The sequence below is a fragment of the Mustelus asterias genome, chromosome 5 (assembly GCF_964213995.1).
Source record: "Mustelus asterias chromosome 5, sMusAst1.hap1.1, whole genome shotgun sequence".
In the NCBI taxonomy this organism is placed as follows: Eukaryota; Metazoa; Chordata; class Chondrichthyes; order Carcharhiniformes; family Triakidae; genus Mustelus; species Mustelus asterias.
Window position 1 is genome coordinate 40,807,431 of NC_135805.1, and position 17,217 is coordinate 40,824,647.

The 17,217-nt window shown below is 44.2% G+C and overlaps 1 protein-coding gene across 5 annotated transcripts in view; it reads left to right on the forward strand.

Annotated features, from left to right (window-relative positions):
- The first annotated feature begins 1,274 nt into the window (after positions 1-1,274).
- cyb5r4 (cytochrome b5 reductase 4) overlaps positions 1,275-17,217 on the forward strand; it is a 120,148-nt gene continuing 104,205 nt past the window's right edge. For 3 of the 5 annotated variants that reach the window (XR_013497752.1, XR_013497753.1, XM_078212453.1), the window contains exons 1-2: positions 1,297-1,509; positions 16,488-16,641. Coding sequence is in view for 3 of the 5 variants with exons in the window: in XM_078212453.1 (XP_078068579.1) it covers positions 1,450-1,509; positions 16,488-16,641 (214 nt within the window). In the remaining 2 variants the exon portion in view is untranslated. Of the gene's footprint in view, positions 1,510-16,487; positions 16,642-17,217 lie in introns of all 5 variants that reach the window. The other 2 variants (XM_078212455.1, XM_078212454.1) reach the window with 2 other exon arrangements.

The following is a 17,217-nucleotide window of genomic DNA, read 5'->3' on the forward strand; positions in this document are numbered from 1 at the left end:
GTTCAAGGGAAATTAGAGATAGGTAACGAATGCTGGCTTTACCCACATCCCATGAAAGAATAAAGGGGAAAAAAACCCTAACTTGATCAGGAGGGGCATAGAATAAGGAAATTATGTTAAACCTGTATAAAACACTGGTTTAGCTTCAACTGGCATATCACATCGAGGTATGGGCACCACACTTTAGGAAGGATGTGAAAGCATTAGAGAGAGTGCAGAAAATATTCAGGAGAATGGTTCCAGGGATGAGAAACTTCAGTTATATAGATAGATAAAGCTGGATCTGTTTTCCTTGAAGGTAGGAGGTTTGATAGGAAAGTATTCAAAATCATGAGGTGTCTGGGCAGAGGAGATAGTAAGAAACTGTTGGTGAGAGGATCAAGAACCAGAGGGCACAGATTTAAGGTAACTGCAAAAAAAGGCAATGGCGATATAAGTGAAAATTTTTTGCACCAACAATGAGATATGGAATGCACAGCCTGAGAATGTGGTGGTAAGAGGCTTTCAAAAGGGAATTGAATCATTAACTGAAAATTAAATATTTTGCAAGAAGACTTGGGGAGTGGCCCTAGTTGAATTGCTCCTTTAGAGAGCTAGCATGGTTCTGACCGGCTGAACGTTCTTCTGGGCTGTAATGAGGGTGGCACAGTGGTTAGCACTGTTGCCTCACAGCGCCAGAGACCCGGGTTCGATTCCCAGCTTGGGTTGCTGTTTGTGTGGAGTCTGCACGTTCTCCCCGTGTCTGCGTGGGTTTCCTCTGGGTGCTCCGGTTTTCTCCCAAGGTCTGCAAGACGTGCTGATTAGATGCATTGGCCATGCTAAATTCTCCCTCAGTGTACAAAGAACAAAGAAAATTACAGCACTGGAACAGGCCCTTCAGCCCTCCAAGCCTGCACCGACCATGCTGCCGACTTAACTAAAACCCCCTACCCTTCCGGGGACCATATCCCTCTATTCCCATCTTATTCATGTATTTGTCAAGACGCCCCTTAAAAGTCACTACCGTATCCGCTTCCACTACCTCCCCCGGCAACGAGTTCCAGGCACTCACTACTCTCCGTGTAAAAAAATCTGCCTCGTACATCTCCTTTAAACCTTGCCCCTCGCACCTTAAACCTGTACCCGGACAGGCGCCGGAGTGTGGCAACTAGGGGAGTTTCCCAGTAATTTAATTGCAGTGTTAATGACACTAATAAATAAACTTTAAACTTAACCATTATGTGATTGAGAGACTACAAATCCCATCATGCCATTCACCACTGCGCATGCCCAGTGACTTCCTGGGGGCCGAGCGCCGGCACCGAGTTGGAGTGAGCGCTGTCAACCCGGGAGTTGGGGGGGAGGAGAGAGTCAGTGCGCCGGGGGGCTAAACTTGTGGGTGGATGGTCCTCCCCCGTAGCCTCCGGTCTCTTTACGACAATCGAAGGTGTTGCTGAAGGGGCCCCCGAGATGTCTCAGTTCCCTGCACCCGGTTCCCAGCAGCGGGCGTCCGCGGGCGGCAGGAACAAGGTGAGGCGGTCGGGGAGGGGGTGGGGGGTGGGTGGTGGGTGGGGGAGGGGAAGTCGCCGCCGCTGCTCAGCTGTCAATCAAGCCGGGCCGCGCTGTCACGTGCTGCTCATTCAAGGGGCTTGTGCCAGCTGCAGGGGTTGCTCTATGCTGACAGCTCCAACTCAAGCAAGGGCCAAATTACAGTGTTAGATTAAACAGAGAGGCCCCATCAAAGGAATGTCCTCCAGTGTGGTTTTGCTCTGTCACAAATTGTGCTCTGTTCAAATTGCATTCTGTTGCACACTATTGAAATTTCAGCTCGCATTTTGGACAAGGGTCCTACTTAAAACATTTACCATTTCACCGGTGGCGCAGTGGTTAGCACTGCTGCCTCACAGCGCCAGGGACCCAGGGTTCGATTCCAGTCTTGGGTGCCTGTGTGTGGAATTTGCACGTTTTCCCTGTGTCTATGTGGGTTTCCTCCCACAGTCCAAAAATGTGCAGGTTAGGTGGATTGGCCGTGCTAAATTGCCCCTCGGTATCCCATGATGTGTAGGTTAGAGGGATTAGTGGTGTACAAATGTGTGTTTATGGGGATAGGGCCAGAGTGGGATGCTGTGTTGGAGAGTTGGTAAGAAGTTTAACAACACCAGGTTAAAGTCCAACAGGTTTATTTGGTAGCAAAAGCCACACAAGCTTTCGAGGCTCTGAGCCCCTTCTTCAGGTGAGTGGGAATTCTGTTCACAAACAGAACTTATAAAGACACAGACTCAATTTACATGAATAATGGTTGGAATGCGAATACTTACAACTAATCCAGTCTTTAAGAAACAAAACAATGGGAGTGGAGAGAGCATCAAGACAGGCTAAAAAGATGTGTATTGCACATTTGGAGAGTTGGTGCAGACGCAATGGGCCGAATGATGGCCTCTATAGATTCTATAATCCTCTGAATTCAAGAGTATGGACTTCTTTAAAAAATCATCTTTTACTATTAACGCTGAAGAACGTACGTGCAAAAGCAATTAATAATGCACTAATGTCCTTACCAATTTAATGTTTTGCTGGTCAAGCGACACTTCCTTTTTAAGGTGGCATAGCTGTGCATAATAACTGTGGTTGGCAAAGCCAGCAATTATTTCCCGTACTTCGATCATGGTCTGGATTTTGTGGTCTCAATGATAGCGGCGTTCACTGACACCGACAGTGACACTGACAGTGTTCACTGTCATTACGTCTCTGATATTGATAACAACAGCTATTTCTGGAATCCATACATGAGTACCGAAACAGGGATATGCAGAATGAAAGTGATTTACTGCAGATGCTGGTGTGACAATACTGTGCTTTGATTTATTTTATGTTTAAGGCAGGACTGCTTTAAGATTCAGTGTGGTTTTTTTCTACAGTCGGTTTGTCTGGAAGGAATACAGCAGATGCTGGAAAGCAGAATAATTTTAGCCATGTTTATTCAGAAAGCTTAATGAACTTCTGTTTATCAAAGAAGAGGACTCTTGGGATGTTTTCTTGATTTAAAGAAATGGAATGATTAGTTGGGTATACAGGGTCATACAGTCATTTGATATTAGAAGTGGAAAGAGCTAAGTTTGTAGCTGGGAAAAACAGTCTTCTGAGTTCAGTTGCTGAAGAGGGCAGTTTAAAGATAGAAGCCTACAAGCAGCTCTCGACAAAATCTCTGGAAGTTCCAAAGCTGCCAACCCAAGTCAAAGCAAGTATGATAAATACTGTGGATGCTGGAATCTGAAACAAAAACAGAAAATGTTGGAAAATCTCAGCAGGCCTGACAGCCTCTGTGGAGAGGGAAGCAGAGCTGACAGCCTCTGTGGAGAGAGAATAGAGCCAGTGTTTTGAGTCTGATGATACTTTGTCCAAGCTAAAGACAAAGAAAATAGGATGAGATTTATCGTGGGGGGGTGGGGGGGAATGCTGTAATTGATAGGAATGGCATAAACAAAAGGACAACGAAAATGTAAATGATGAGGACTAGGAATGGTGCTAAGAGCGTCCATTAAAAGATCGGAATGTGTAAATAACAGAACAAAGGTGTAGAGTACAGGAATGTGGCAGATGGCTGTAATGGGTGGGAGAGGGGGGTGAAACAAGATGGAAAGCAAGATATTAGAAGTGGAAAAATAAAAATATAAAGTAATAAAAATGGATGAATGAGATGAAAAGAAGAATTGAAATAAAAATAAATGTAAAAGGAGTGGAGGTACAGGAGAGAATTCATGCTCTGAAGTTACTGAACTCAATGTTCAGTCCCAGAAAGCTGTAAAGTGCCCAGTTGGAATATGAGGTGCTGTTCCTCCAGTTTACACTAGGCTTCACTGGTACATTGCAAAAGTAAGAAGTCTAACAACACCAGGTTAAAGTCCAACAGGTTTATTTGGTAGCAAATGCCACTAGCTTTCGGAGCTGCCCCTTCGTCAGATGGAGTGGGAGATGTTTGTGAGCACATTTATGAGCACATCTCCCACTCCACCTGACGAAGGAGCAGCGCTCCGAAAGCTAGTGGCATTTGCTACCAGATAAACCTGTTGGACTTTAACCTGGTGTTGTTAGACTTCTTACTAGTTTACCCCAGTCCAACGCCGGCATCTCCACATCATGACATTGCAAAAGGCCAAGGACGGACATGTGGACAGGAGAGCAGAGTGGTGTGTTGAAATGGCAAGCAACAGGAAGGTCTGGGTCCTGCTTGCTGATGGACTGGAGGTGTTCCACAAAGCAGTCACCAAGCCTGCGTTTGGCCTCTCCAATGTAAAGTAAGTCGCATGCAATAGACCGGATTAAAGGAGCTGCAAGTGAGGTGCTGTGTTACCTGAAAAGAGTGTTTGGGCCAGAAGATGGTGAGCAGGGAGAAGGTGAAGGGGCAGGTGTTGAACCTTCTGCAAGTGCATGGGGAGGTCTTGGGAGTGATGGAGAAGTGGACCAATGTGTTCCAGAGGGAACGGTCCCTGCAGAATACTGACAGGGGGACTGAGGGGAAGATGTGTTGTGTGGTGGCATCATGCTAGAGTTTGCAGAGATGGCAGAGGATGATCCTTTGACTCCGGAGGCCAGTGCAGTGAAAAGCGAGGTTTGGGAGGACCCTCTCCTAGTTTTGGGAGGGAGGGATAGGAGTGAGAGCAGTGGCCCAGGAGATGGGTCAAAGCAAGAATGCCTGGATTGCTAGCTTTTTAAAGAGGGGTTTAAGTCTGAGAAAAATATTGCTTGATTGGAACTGAATAGTAATACGTTAGTTGAGTTTGTTTCTTTCATGTTTAAAGATTGTCCAATGGTTAAAGAGTTAAACTGTTTTGTTAGAGGTGTATTTAAACCGTGTTATGGATAAAGCTTGTTTTGATTTTAAAAATCCCTAATTTGTCAGTGGAATCACTTCTTCGGCAACACATCCTTTCCTCGCATTTATACCAAAATAGAAAAATTGTTGGGGTCTAGTCTAGCTTCATAATATACCTTGGGGTTTCTGATCTGGCACCCTAACACTGGAAAATCTCTGCAGGTCAGATCTGCATCTGTGGGGAGAAAGCAGAACTAACATTTCGAGTCTGGATGACCCTTTGTCGGAGCTATCAGAGGGATAATCAGAAGTTGTTCTCGTTGATTCTGTGCTTCATTGTATTGATTGCTGGAGTAGGCTCATGGGGCTGTATGGTCTATATCTGCTCCTGTTTCCTGTGTTCTCATGCTTCTCAATAGAGCACTCTGTTGAATTTCCTGCAGGTGACAATATTGAGAAATCAGGAAGCTAACCAGAACTTTTTATTAATTCGCAGGATGTGGGTTTCATTGGCTAGCCCAGCATTTATTGGCTATCCCCAATTGCCCTTGAGAAAGTGGTAGTAAGCTCCCTTCTTGAACTGCTGCAGTCCATGTGGTGTAGGTACACCCACAGTGCTGTTCGGGAGGGAGTTCCAGGATTTTGACCCAGTGACTCTAAGATCATTGAAATTTTTTGAAAAAGGAGGCATAACAAATTTTTTAACGTACTAAGTCACTACTTTTGCTGAACAATCTCTGGTTTAGGAAAACTACATTTATTACCTTTTCCATAGTAAACATTCCATAGCTTATTAATTCATTGAAAGTTTGTTTTATAGTATTTCAGCTCCACCTCTTCAAAATGTACAAAGAGTGAAAGATAATGTAGTGCATTTTCTTGGTTTACATCTGGTTTGCTGCCTGTGAGAATTGATCAATGTGATTGGCTGCCTACCCTGCTTGATGATGTCATTGTTTCTGGGTCCCCTTGACTTGGTGCCAGATTCAATTAACATTTTTAAAAAGTGAAATCCATTCCACATAGAGACCGTCAGATCTTTTGAGGTTAATGGCAAGCCACATTACTTTGACCACAAAATCCAGGCTAATGAGGTTGTGCTGCTGCTTCCACTGGTCCCACAAGGTGATTTTTATTGGCAGTTCCAGACGCAGCAGTGCTCAGTGTCAAATGTGAATTCTACTGGCAGATTGGTTTTCTGGCTTCGATGGGAAGAAACTGCACAAGAGCTACAATGCAGAGAAGACTGTTGTGTGTTTTTTATTCTTTATTGAAAATTTGAGTAGTTGCATCTTTGTGACTGGATGTCCAGCTTGGATTATCTTTCACTTATATCACCAAAACACTTTATTCTATAGTTATGATTAAAGTAGCTGCATTTATATTTTCTATACGATTTATTTGCTAATTTGAATCTCTCAGTTGCCTCCTTTTCAGGCTGAAAGCTGAAGTTTCTCCTGTCTTCTCTTGGAGCATAATCATTGACAGAATTCAATTTATTGATTCTTCTCAGCCCGACAGCCACAATTTACAAACAACAGTATTGACTGTGAACCACTCAACCAACTGCAATGTCAGGAAATGCAGCCTCGGTTCCCCATTCACCAACAGTCTGACAATGTCTTACCTCCCACACCTTACCTACTCCCCCCGCACCCCTGGCCCCCTCAACTCTCTATTCACTGAGAGTCTCGTACTTTACGTTTTCTCTGTCAATGACCATCACAGTATCCGCTTGGCCACAATGCAAAAATAAAAGCCACCACAAAATAAACATCCCAAATCATAGTTATTATTAAAACATACCATTTGGAAGCAAAAGTCAACTAATTGCCCTTCCCTTTCTGTTTGTGTGCTCCAATGCAGTGCTACTCCACTGGCTGCATCATGGCTCGTAGAAGGTTTCTGTCTTTCACTGGGTGATGTGGAGATGCCGGCGTTGGACTGGGGTAAACACAGTAAGAAGTTTAACAACAGATTTATTTGGTAGCGAAAGCCACAAGCTTTTGAAGCCTTCAGCCCCTTCCTCAGGTGAGTGGGAATTCTGTTCACAAACAGGGCATATAAAGACACAAACTCAATTTACAGAATAATGGTTGGAATGCGAATACTTACAGCTAATCAAGTCTTTAAGATACAAACAACGTGAGTGGAGAGAGCATCAAGACAGGCTAAAGAGATGTGTATTGTCTCCAGACAGGACAGCCAGTGAGACTCTGCAGGTCCGGGCCGGCTGTGGGGATTACAGATAGTGTGACATGAATCCAATATCCCGGTTGAGGCCGTCCTCATGTGTGCGGAACTTGGCTATCAGTTTCAGCTCAGCGACTCTGCGCCGTCGTGTGTCGTGAAGGCTGCCTTGGAGAACACTTACCCGAATATCAGAGGCCGAATGCCTGTGACCGCTGAAGTGTCCCCTGGTGATTGTCAAGCGGTGTTCAACCACTCGACAATCACCAGGCAAGACTGTTCTCTTCCTGTTGGGGAGCACTTCAGCGGTCACGGGCATTCGGCCTCTGATATTCGGGTAAGCGTTCTCCAAGGCGGCCTTCATGACACACGACGGTGCAGAGTCGCTGAGCAGAAACTGATAGCCAAGTTCCGCACACATGAGGACGGCCTCAATCGGGATATTGGGTTCATGCCACACTATTTGTAATTCCCACAGCTTGCCTGGACCTGCAGAGTCTCACTGGCTGTCCTGTCTGAAGACAATACACATCTCTTTAGCCTGTCTTGTTGCTCTCTCCACTCACATTGTTTGTATCTTAAAGACTTGATTAGCTGTAAGTATTCGCATTCCAACCATTATTCTGTAAATTGAGTTTGTGTCTTTATATGCCCTGTTTGTGAACAGAATTCCCACTCACCTGAGGAAGGGGCTTCAGGCTCCGAAAGCTTGTGGCTTTTGCTACCAAATAAATCTGTTGGACTTTAACCTGGTGTTGTTAAACTTCTTACTGTGTTTCACTGGGTGAGACAGCAGATTCCTTGCTGGATGAATTTGAGCTGGCCCGAGAAGGATTGGCTTTGAACTCCAGAATCTCGGCATGGATGGCAGTACTCTGGACTGGCTGACTGGCAACAGGAAGGTCACTGGTGAAATTACAGTAATGGAAGGGTGCTTGCTGTCATCCTGAGAGGGTTCAGCAAGTGACTGATCCATAGGATCAGGATCACTCACCTGATGAAGGAGCAGTGCTCCAAAAGCTCGTGATTCCAAATAAACCTGTTGGACTTTAACCAGATGTGACTTCTTACTGTGCCCACTCCAGTCCAACGCTGGCATCTCCACATCATGGCTACAATCCACAGGGTCACTGCTGCAGCAGTACCTTAACAAACCTAGCAATCTGGGTGGCATGGTGGTTAGCACTGCTGCCTCACAGCACCAGAGACCCGGGTTTGATTCCTGGCTTGGATCGCTGTGCAAAGTCTGCACGTTCTCCTCGTGCCTGCGTGGGTTTCCTCCGGTGGCTCCAGTTTCCTCCCACAGTCTGAAAGACATACTGGTTAGGTGCATTGGCCGTGCTAAATTCTCCCTCCGTGTACCCGAACAGGCGCCAGAGTGTGGCAACTAGGGGAATTTCACAGTAACTTCATTGCAGTGTTAATGTAAGCCTATTTGTGACACTAATAAATAAACTTTACTTTAACTTTACTGTTCTTAGTGGCACCAAGTTGAACTTGCATGGATGAAGTCTGAGGTTCCACTGCATGACCCAGACTTTGGGTGCCTTCTGTTTGTGTTGTGGCTGAAGAATAAACATCAGCAGCAGATGCTGCATCGTGGTTGAGTGCTCATGAAAAAACAAACACAAAATATTGCAGATGCTGGAAATCGACAATGTAAAAATACATTTCCAGAAATACTGAACAGGCCAAGGAGAGTCTGGAGATAAGAACTTGAGTCAACATTTCAGGTTGATGATCTGTCATCAGAGCGAGAAAACATTAGAGATGTAACAGTTATTCTAGTAGAACTATGTTCTCTGGTTCTTCCCAATCTGTTAAACTGGAATAATTGATCGCTTATCCAATCCTTTAATTACTTTACTGACCTCTGCCAAGTTTTTTCTAGATCTATTCTCTAAAATCCAAGGTCCTTGAGCGTTTCTAGATTGCTGAGGTTATTTAATCCGGGAATACGTCTTGTACCTCTCCTGTGAATCTTTCCCAAGGTCACCATATCACCCACCATGTGAAAGGAGCAAAAATAGGTTTTTACTTTTTGGCCCTCCAGATGCAGTCTGATGAATGGTACATGACAACATGAAGTCCTTTTGATTTGCGCTGAATGACTTAATAGAATAATTAAATTTATTAGAATTAATTAAATTAATCTGTGTGCTAGCTACAGATTCTCAACATTGGTCATGATTTGAATGTTTCCGAGGTCTCTGTGCTCCCCCAACTCCATCATACGCTCGATTTTTGTTCCACCATTGGGACTGTGTCTTTAGCTGCCTCGGGCTGAAGCTCTGGAATTCATTCCCTAAACGTCTTTTCCACTCCACCTCCTTTCCTCCTTTTAAGACAAACCTCTAAACCTACCCCTTTGACCAAGCTTTTGGTCATCTGTCCTAATATCTCCTATGTGGCCTGATTTCAAAGAGATATAAACATCCCAGAAAGAATTGTACAACAAGATTTCAAGTTTCAAGATTTTTGATGCTTTTAGTTTGTTTATTGCAGTATTGACTAAATATTACTTAGGCAGTTGATACTTTAAGCTACAGAAAAGGCATTTTCACCATTGTGATGCTACTGTGCCTTTAAGAAATGTTTTTTTAAATCATATTCTCTGCAGTTTGTAAGCAGGATTTTTGCTTTCATTGCGGCACCAGCTGTCAGCTAAAAGTCCTTTAATTGCTGCTTCAATGGTTTAAATAGGGTTTTGTTTATTTTTACTCTGGGCCTCAGGTACTTTCTAGGATTTGTTTTATGACCCTGCATTGTTAGGTGGGGGGGAAGAATGATTAACAGGTCAGGTGACAGGAACTTTTTTGTTTTCAGTTTTGAGCTGCTGTTTTCGTTTAGAAGGTGGTTGGACATCAGACTGAAAAGTAGTGTTTCTCTCTCTGTCTCCATGGTGTTGGAAATTCGGCTGGCTAGCTGGAAGCAAGGCTTCTTGCCTTCCTGGAGTGGAAATTCTGCTGTTGGTGGTTTGCTAGCTAGTAACTAGAGTATTTGTCTCTCCCTGGTGGTTTGAGAAGTGGTTTTGACTTCAAGCTTGTCTGTGTGTGTATCATGAGGGCTGCTGGAAGTTACAAGGCTGGGAAGTCAGTGTTTCAATTCTCCAACCAAGGGACTAAGTTCCAGCATCACGCGAGCATTTGTATTTTCTGTGCTAAACCTGTGGCAAGGGTTTTGTTTGGGGAACGGTATTTAGCTGTGAAGGTTCATACAATATCATAGTTGTTTTTTTTCCTTGTTTGTAATTGGTAAAAGTTATTGTTATATGTTAACTGTATTCTTAAGTAAGCTTTGTTTGATAAAAGCTCCCTCGTGGATCAGTTCAATCATACCTGAAGTGAAACACCTCATGCTTACTCTAGCCAAATTCAAATTGCAAAACTTATGATCCAGATAGACTTCATAAAACATTTTGGAGTTTCTGGCCTGAATTTTAGCACTGCCGTTTCACAGCGCCTGGGAGTCGGGTTCGATTCCAGCCCTGGATGACTAACTGTGTGGGGTTTGCATGTTCTCCCTGTGTCTGTGTGGGTTTCCTCTGGTGCTCCGGTTTCTTCCCACTGTCCAAAGATGTGCAGGTTAGGTGGATTGGCCATGCTAAATTGTCCAAAGATGTGCAGGTTAGGTGGATTGGCCATGCTAAATTGTCCCAAGATGTGTAGGTTAGGGGGATTATCAGGGTAAGTGTGTGGCGTTATAGGGACAGGGCAGGCAGTTGGGCCTGGATGAGATGCAGAGTTGGTGCAGACTTGATGGGCTGAATGGCCTCCTTTTGCACGGCAGCAATTCTATGAACTCTTTGAAGCATCAAATTCCTAAAGGACTTCATAGGGTAGATTCTGGATGGATGTTTTACTCTGATCTGGGAATCTGGAATGAGGGCTCAGAATTTAACTTATGACTGAGACAAGAAGAAATGTCTTTAATCTGAGGTTTGTGGATCTTCTGAGCTCCCTGATGTTAAGGGAGGTGTTGATAAATCTAAGGGGGTACTCCAAGAATGAAGGAATGTAGGAATAGAATATAACATAAGAACTAGGAGCAGGAGTAGGCCATCTAGCCCCTCGAGCCTGCTCCACTATTCAACAAGATCATGGCTGATCTTTTCGTGGACTCAGCTGCACTTACCCGCCTGCTCACCATAACCTTAATTCCTTTACTGTTCAAAAATTTATCTATCCTTGCCTTCAAAACATTCAATGAGATAGCCTCAACTGCTTCACTGGGCAGGGGATTCCACAGATTCACAACCCTTTGGGTGAAGACGTTCCTCCTCCACTCAGTCCTAAATCTGCTTCCCCTTATTTTGAGGCCATGTCCCCCAGTTCTAGTTTCACCTGCCAGTGGAACCAACTTCCCTGCTTCTATCTTACCTATTCCCGTCATAATCTTATATGTTTCTATAAGATCTGTCCTCATTCTTCTGAATTCCAATGAGTATAGCCCCAGTCTACTCAGTCTCTCCTCATAAGCCACTCCTCTCGCCTCCGGAATCAACCTAGTGAACTCCTCTGTACCCTCTCCAGTGCCAGTATACACTTTCTCAAGTAAGGAGACCAAAGCTGTACACAGTACTCCAGATGTGGCCTCACCAGCACCTTATACAGCTGCAACATAATTTCGCTGTTTTTAAACTCCATCCCTCTAGCAATGAAGGACAAAAATTCCATTTGCCTTCTTAATTACCTGCTGCACCTGCAAACCAACTCCTTGTGATTCTTGCACAAGGACACCCAGGTCCCTCTGCACAGCAGCATGCTGGAAATTTTTACCATTTAAATAATAGTCCATTTTGCTGTTATTCCTACCAAAATGGATGACCTCATTTACCAACATTGTACTTCATCTGCCAGACCTTCGCCTTCACTTAGACTATCTATATCCCTTTGCAGACTTTCGGTGTCCTCTGCACACTTTGCTCTTTCACCCATCTTAGTGTCATCTGCGAATTTTGACACACTACACTTAGGTCACTGGACACAGGTGAGGTCCCAGAGGATTGGAGGATAGCCAATGTGGTCCCGTTATTTAAGAAGGGTAGGAAGGATAACCCGGGTAATTATAGGCCGGTGAGCTTGACATCCGTGGTGGGGAAGTTGTTGGAGAAGATTCTTAGAGATAGGATGTATGCGCATTTAGAAAGGAATAAACTCATTAACGATAGTCAACATGGTTTTGTGAGAGGGAGGTCATGCCTCACGAACCTGGTGGTGTTTTTTGAAGAAGTGACCAAAATGGTTGACGAAGGAAGGGCCGTGGATGTTGTCTATATGGACTTTAGTAAAGCGTTTGACAAAGTCCCTCATGGTAGGCTAGTGAAAAAGGTTGGATCCCATGGGATAAAGGGGGAGGTGGCTAGATGGGTGGAGAACTGGCTTGGTCACAGAAGACAGAGGGTGGTAGTGGAAGGGTCTTTTTCCGGCTGGAGGCCTGTGACTAGTGGTGTACCGCAGGGCTCTGTATTGGGACCTCTGCTGTTTGTGATTTATATAAATGATCTGGAAGAAGGAGTAACTGGGGTGATCAGTAAGTTTGCAGACGACACAAAACTGGCAGGACTTGCAGATAGTGAGGAACATTGTCAGAGGCTACAGAAAGATATAGATAGGCTGGAAATTTGGGCAAGGAAATGGCAGATGGAGTTCAATCCTGATAAATGCGAAGTGATGCATTTTGGTGGGAATAATGTAGGGAGGAGCTACACGATAAATGGAAGAACCATAAAGGGTGTAGAGACGCAGAGGGACCTGGGTGTGCAAGTCCACAGATCTTTGAAGGTGACGTCACAGGTGGAGAAGGTGGTGAAGAAGGCATATGGCATGCTTGCCTTTATAGGACGGGGCATAGAGTATAAAAGTTGGGGTCTGATGTTGCAGATGTATAGAACGTTGGTTCGGCCGCATTTGGAATACTGCGTCCAGTTCTGGTCGCCACACTACCAGAAGGACGTGGAGGCTTTGGAGAGAGTACAGAGGAGGTTTACCAGGATGTTGCCTGGTATGGAGGGGCTTGGTTATGAGGAGAGATTGGGGAAACTGGGGTTGTTCTCCTTGGAAAGACGGAGGATGAGGGGAGACTTAATAGAGGTGTATAAAATTATGAAAGGCATAGATAGGGTGAACGGTGGGAAGCTTTTCCCCGGGTCGGTGGTGACGTTCACGAGGGGTCATAGGTTCAAGGTGAAGGGGGGGAGGTTTAACACAGATATCAGAAGGACATATTTCACACAGAGGGTCGTGGTGGCCTGGAATGTGTTGCCGGGCAAGGTGGTGGAGGCGGACACACTGGGAACGTTTAAGACTTATCTAGACAGCTATATGAACGGAGTGGGAATGGAGGGATACAAAAGAGTGATCTAGTTTGGACCAGGGAGCGGCGCGGGCTAATTGTTCCTGGTTTCTCGTTTCAAGGCTTCATTCTACGATCATCTTGCTGGTGCCAGTACAGAGTGAGACTGCGGATAGTTGGGAACCTGTCTCGGGGGCAGGGGATTCATATGGTGTTCGTGGAAGTGGAAATGACTAGGGTTGGGAAGCATTTTCCGATCGGGGCCATTGTGATCTCCTGGACTCGTTTCGATCGCCTCAGGGGGTCGGAGAGGAATTTCCCAGATTTTTTTTCCCCATATTGGCCCTGGGGTTTTTCACTCTGGGTTTTCGCCTCTCCCTGGAGATCACATGGTCTGGAATGGGGGGGTGGGGGTAAGTTAATAGGTTGTAATGAACAAAGCATCGTAGCTGTGAGGGACAGCTCGGTGGATAGGATATTGGTATGTAGATAGGCTGGAAAATTGGGTGGGGATCCTGGATTCAGGATTCAATCCTGGACCGGGGAGCGGCGCGGGCTTGGAGGGCCGAAGGGCCTGTTCCTGTGCTGTATTGTTCTTTGTTCTTTGTACACTTGGCTCCCAACTCCAAATTATCTATGTAAATCGTAAACAATTGCGGTCCCAACACTGATCCCTGAGGCACACCACTAGTCACTGATCACCAACCAGAAAAACATGCATTTACCCCCACTCTTTGCTTTCTATTATTTCCTTAGATATCCATGGCTGATGATCTCTTTTTCTTCAGTCCTTCCTTATCACTGGTATATACTTTTGCTGAGCATTTTGAAAAATCGCTTTGAAAGTCTTCCATTGTTCCTCAATTGCCCCACCGTAAGTTTTTGCTCCCAGTTAACCAATCCTCTATTCATGCTAATGCATTAACCGTAACACTGTGCACCTTTATCTTATGCAGCAGCATGGTGTGGCACCTTGTCAAATGCCTTCTGGAAATCCAGATACACCACATCCACAGGTTCCCCATTGTTCACTGTGCATGTAATGCTCTCAAAGAATTCCACCAAATTAGTTCAACATGACCTGCCTTTCATGAACCTATGCTGCATCTTCCCAATGGGACAATTTATATCCAGATGTCTCGCTATTTCTTCCTTGATGATAGATTCAAACATTTTCTTTACTACAGAAGTTAAGCTAACCGGCCTATAGTTACCGCCTTTTGTCTACCTCCTTTTTAAAACAGTGGCGTCACATTTGCTCTTTTCCAATCTGCAGGAACCACCCCAGAGTCCAGCAAATTTTAGTAAATTACCACTAGTGCATTTGCTATTTCTCCCACCATCTCTTTTAGTACCCTGGGATGCATTCCATCAGGACCAGGAGACGTGTCTACCTTTAGCCCCATTAACCTGCCCAACACTACCTCTTTTGTGATAGTTTTTAGGTCCTCACCTGCCATAGCCGCCTTGTCATCAATTTTTGGCATGTTATTTGTGTCTTCCACTGTGAAGACGGACACAAAATACCTGTTCAATTCCTCAGCAGTTTCCTCATTTCCAGTTATTACATCCCCCTTCTCGTCCTCTAAAGGACCAATGTTTACTTTAGCCACTCTTTTTCGTTTTATATATTTATAGAAACTTTTGCTCTCTGTTTTTATATTCTGAGCTGGTGTACTCTCATTCATCTTACTTTTCTTTATAGCTTTTTTCGTGGCTTTCTGTTGACCTTTAAAGATTTCCCAATCCTTTAGTTTTCCACTAATCTTTGCCACTTTGTATGCATTTTCTTTCAATTTGATACCCTCCTTTATTTCCTTAGATATCCATGGCTGATGATCTCTTTTTCTTCAGTCCTTCCTTATCACTGGTATATACTTTTGCTGAGCATTTTGAAAAATCGCTTTGAAAGTCTTCCATTGTTCCTCAATTGCCCCACCGTAAGTTTTTGCTCCCAGTCTACCTTAGCCAACTCCTCCCTCATCCCATTGTAGTCTCCTTTTGTTTAAGCACAAGACACTGGTATTGGATTTTAACTTCTCACGCTCCATCTGTATTTTAAATTCAACCATACTGTGATCGCTTCTTCCGAGAGGACCCCGAACTGTAAGATCATTAATTATTCCTGTCTCATTACACAGGACCAGATCTAGGATAGCTTGCTCCCTCGTAGGTTCCATTACATACTGCTCAAGGAAGCTATCGTGGATACATTCTCTGAGTTCCTCCTCAAGGCTGCCTTGACCGACCTGGTTTGACCAATCGACATGCAGACTAAAATCCCGCATGATAATTGCTGTACCAGTTTTACATGCATCAGCTATTTCTTTGTTTATTTCTTGCCCCACTGTGATATTATTTGGTGGCATATAGACTACGCCTATCAGTGACTTTTTCTCCTTACTATTTCTAATTTCCACCCAAATGGATTCAACCTTTTTTTTCCAGCGCAGGAGGGTGGAGTTGTGGTATAACTAAGATCAGCCTTGATCATGTTGAATGGCCGAGCAGGTTCAAAAGGCCAAATCGCCTACTCTAGCATCTATTTCTCTGATGTTCGAAATGTATGTTGTTGCTATTCTCAAATCTGTCTCCTGATGACCAGAACAGGGAAGTGCTGCAGTCTAACCATAGCCTAATGTTATTTGATTCCCCAGGCTTGCACTCTGCTGATCTGAATACAAAGTGATAAAAGATTAATGCCTCGGGAATAACTAAATGGTTGTAATTAAATCAGAGTTAAATTATAAGAACATGAATGTTTGAAGACTCACAGGGACCTGGGTTCGATTCCCGGCTTGGGTCACTGTCTGTGTGGAGTTTGCACGTTCTCCTCGTGTCTACGTGGGTTTCCTCCGGGTGCTCCGGTTTCCTCCCACAGTCCAAAGATGTGCGGGTTAGGTTGATTGGCCATGTTAAAAAGAATTGCCCCATCGGGTCCTGAGATGTGTAGGTTAGAGGGATTAGTGGGTAAATATGTAGGGATATGGCGGTAGGGCCTGGGTGGGATTGTGGTTGGTGCAGACTTGATGGGCCAAATGGCCTCTTTCTGCACTGTAGGGTTTCTATGATTCTATGACTCAGTATCATCATTATTGGATATGTGCTGTCTTCCAGATATTAAATCTTTTTATAATTATCTGAATTTTCAGGTGAGAAAAGTGCCGTTTCTAAGATGTCTTTATTAAACTGTTCTTTGCATCCCTTAAAGGTGCAGCTAAAGCCAGGTCGAAGTCTCATGGACTGGATCCGTCTCACAAAGAGTGGAAAGGATATGACAGGGCTCTGTGGAAGACTTATTGTGGTAACAGAGGAAGAACTGGCTAAACACAACAAGAAGACTGACTGTTGGATGTGTATCAGAGGTAGGGCACGAGGAATGCCAGCTTAAAGAGACATCAGTTAAAGTAGTGATTTGAAAAATGTGGAAGATAGCTTCTGTTAAACAATGTTTAACAATCATGGACACAGTTTACTTAAAAAGAAAAAAGTGTGTCAGTGATCAGACATTTGAGGAGAAACTCGCAATTTTAAGTTGAGGTCAATCCAACTGAGTGATGATCCAACATGTTGAAGTGGGTCTCTTGGTGGTTCCATGATTGTCCTGGCATAAAGTAGGTCCAGAGACGGTCAAGCGTTCACTGTTTTAAGTGGTAGGGATTGTATGAGTAACCGTGACTATGAGTTTGTCAAACCATCTGAAAAACTCACATGTATATTAAACAGGGATACATTTCTGTACTAGTATCTCTGGAATAGTTTCAGCCCTACATTTGATAACAAATATTTAGTGCAAACTTTTTATGGGTCAATTAATTAATTTTTAAAAAAATTGTTTAAATAATTTTGTAAATGAACTAAAATAAATATTCAAGACAGAATGCCTGAATTTTGAGGTTGCTTGGGATAACTAAATGATGAATGCCCATTAGACCTCACTT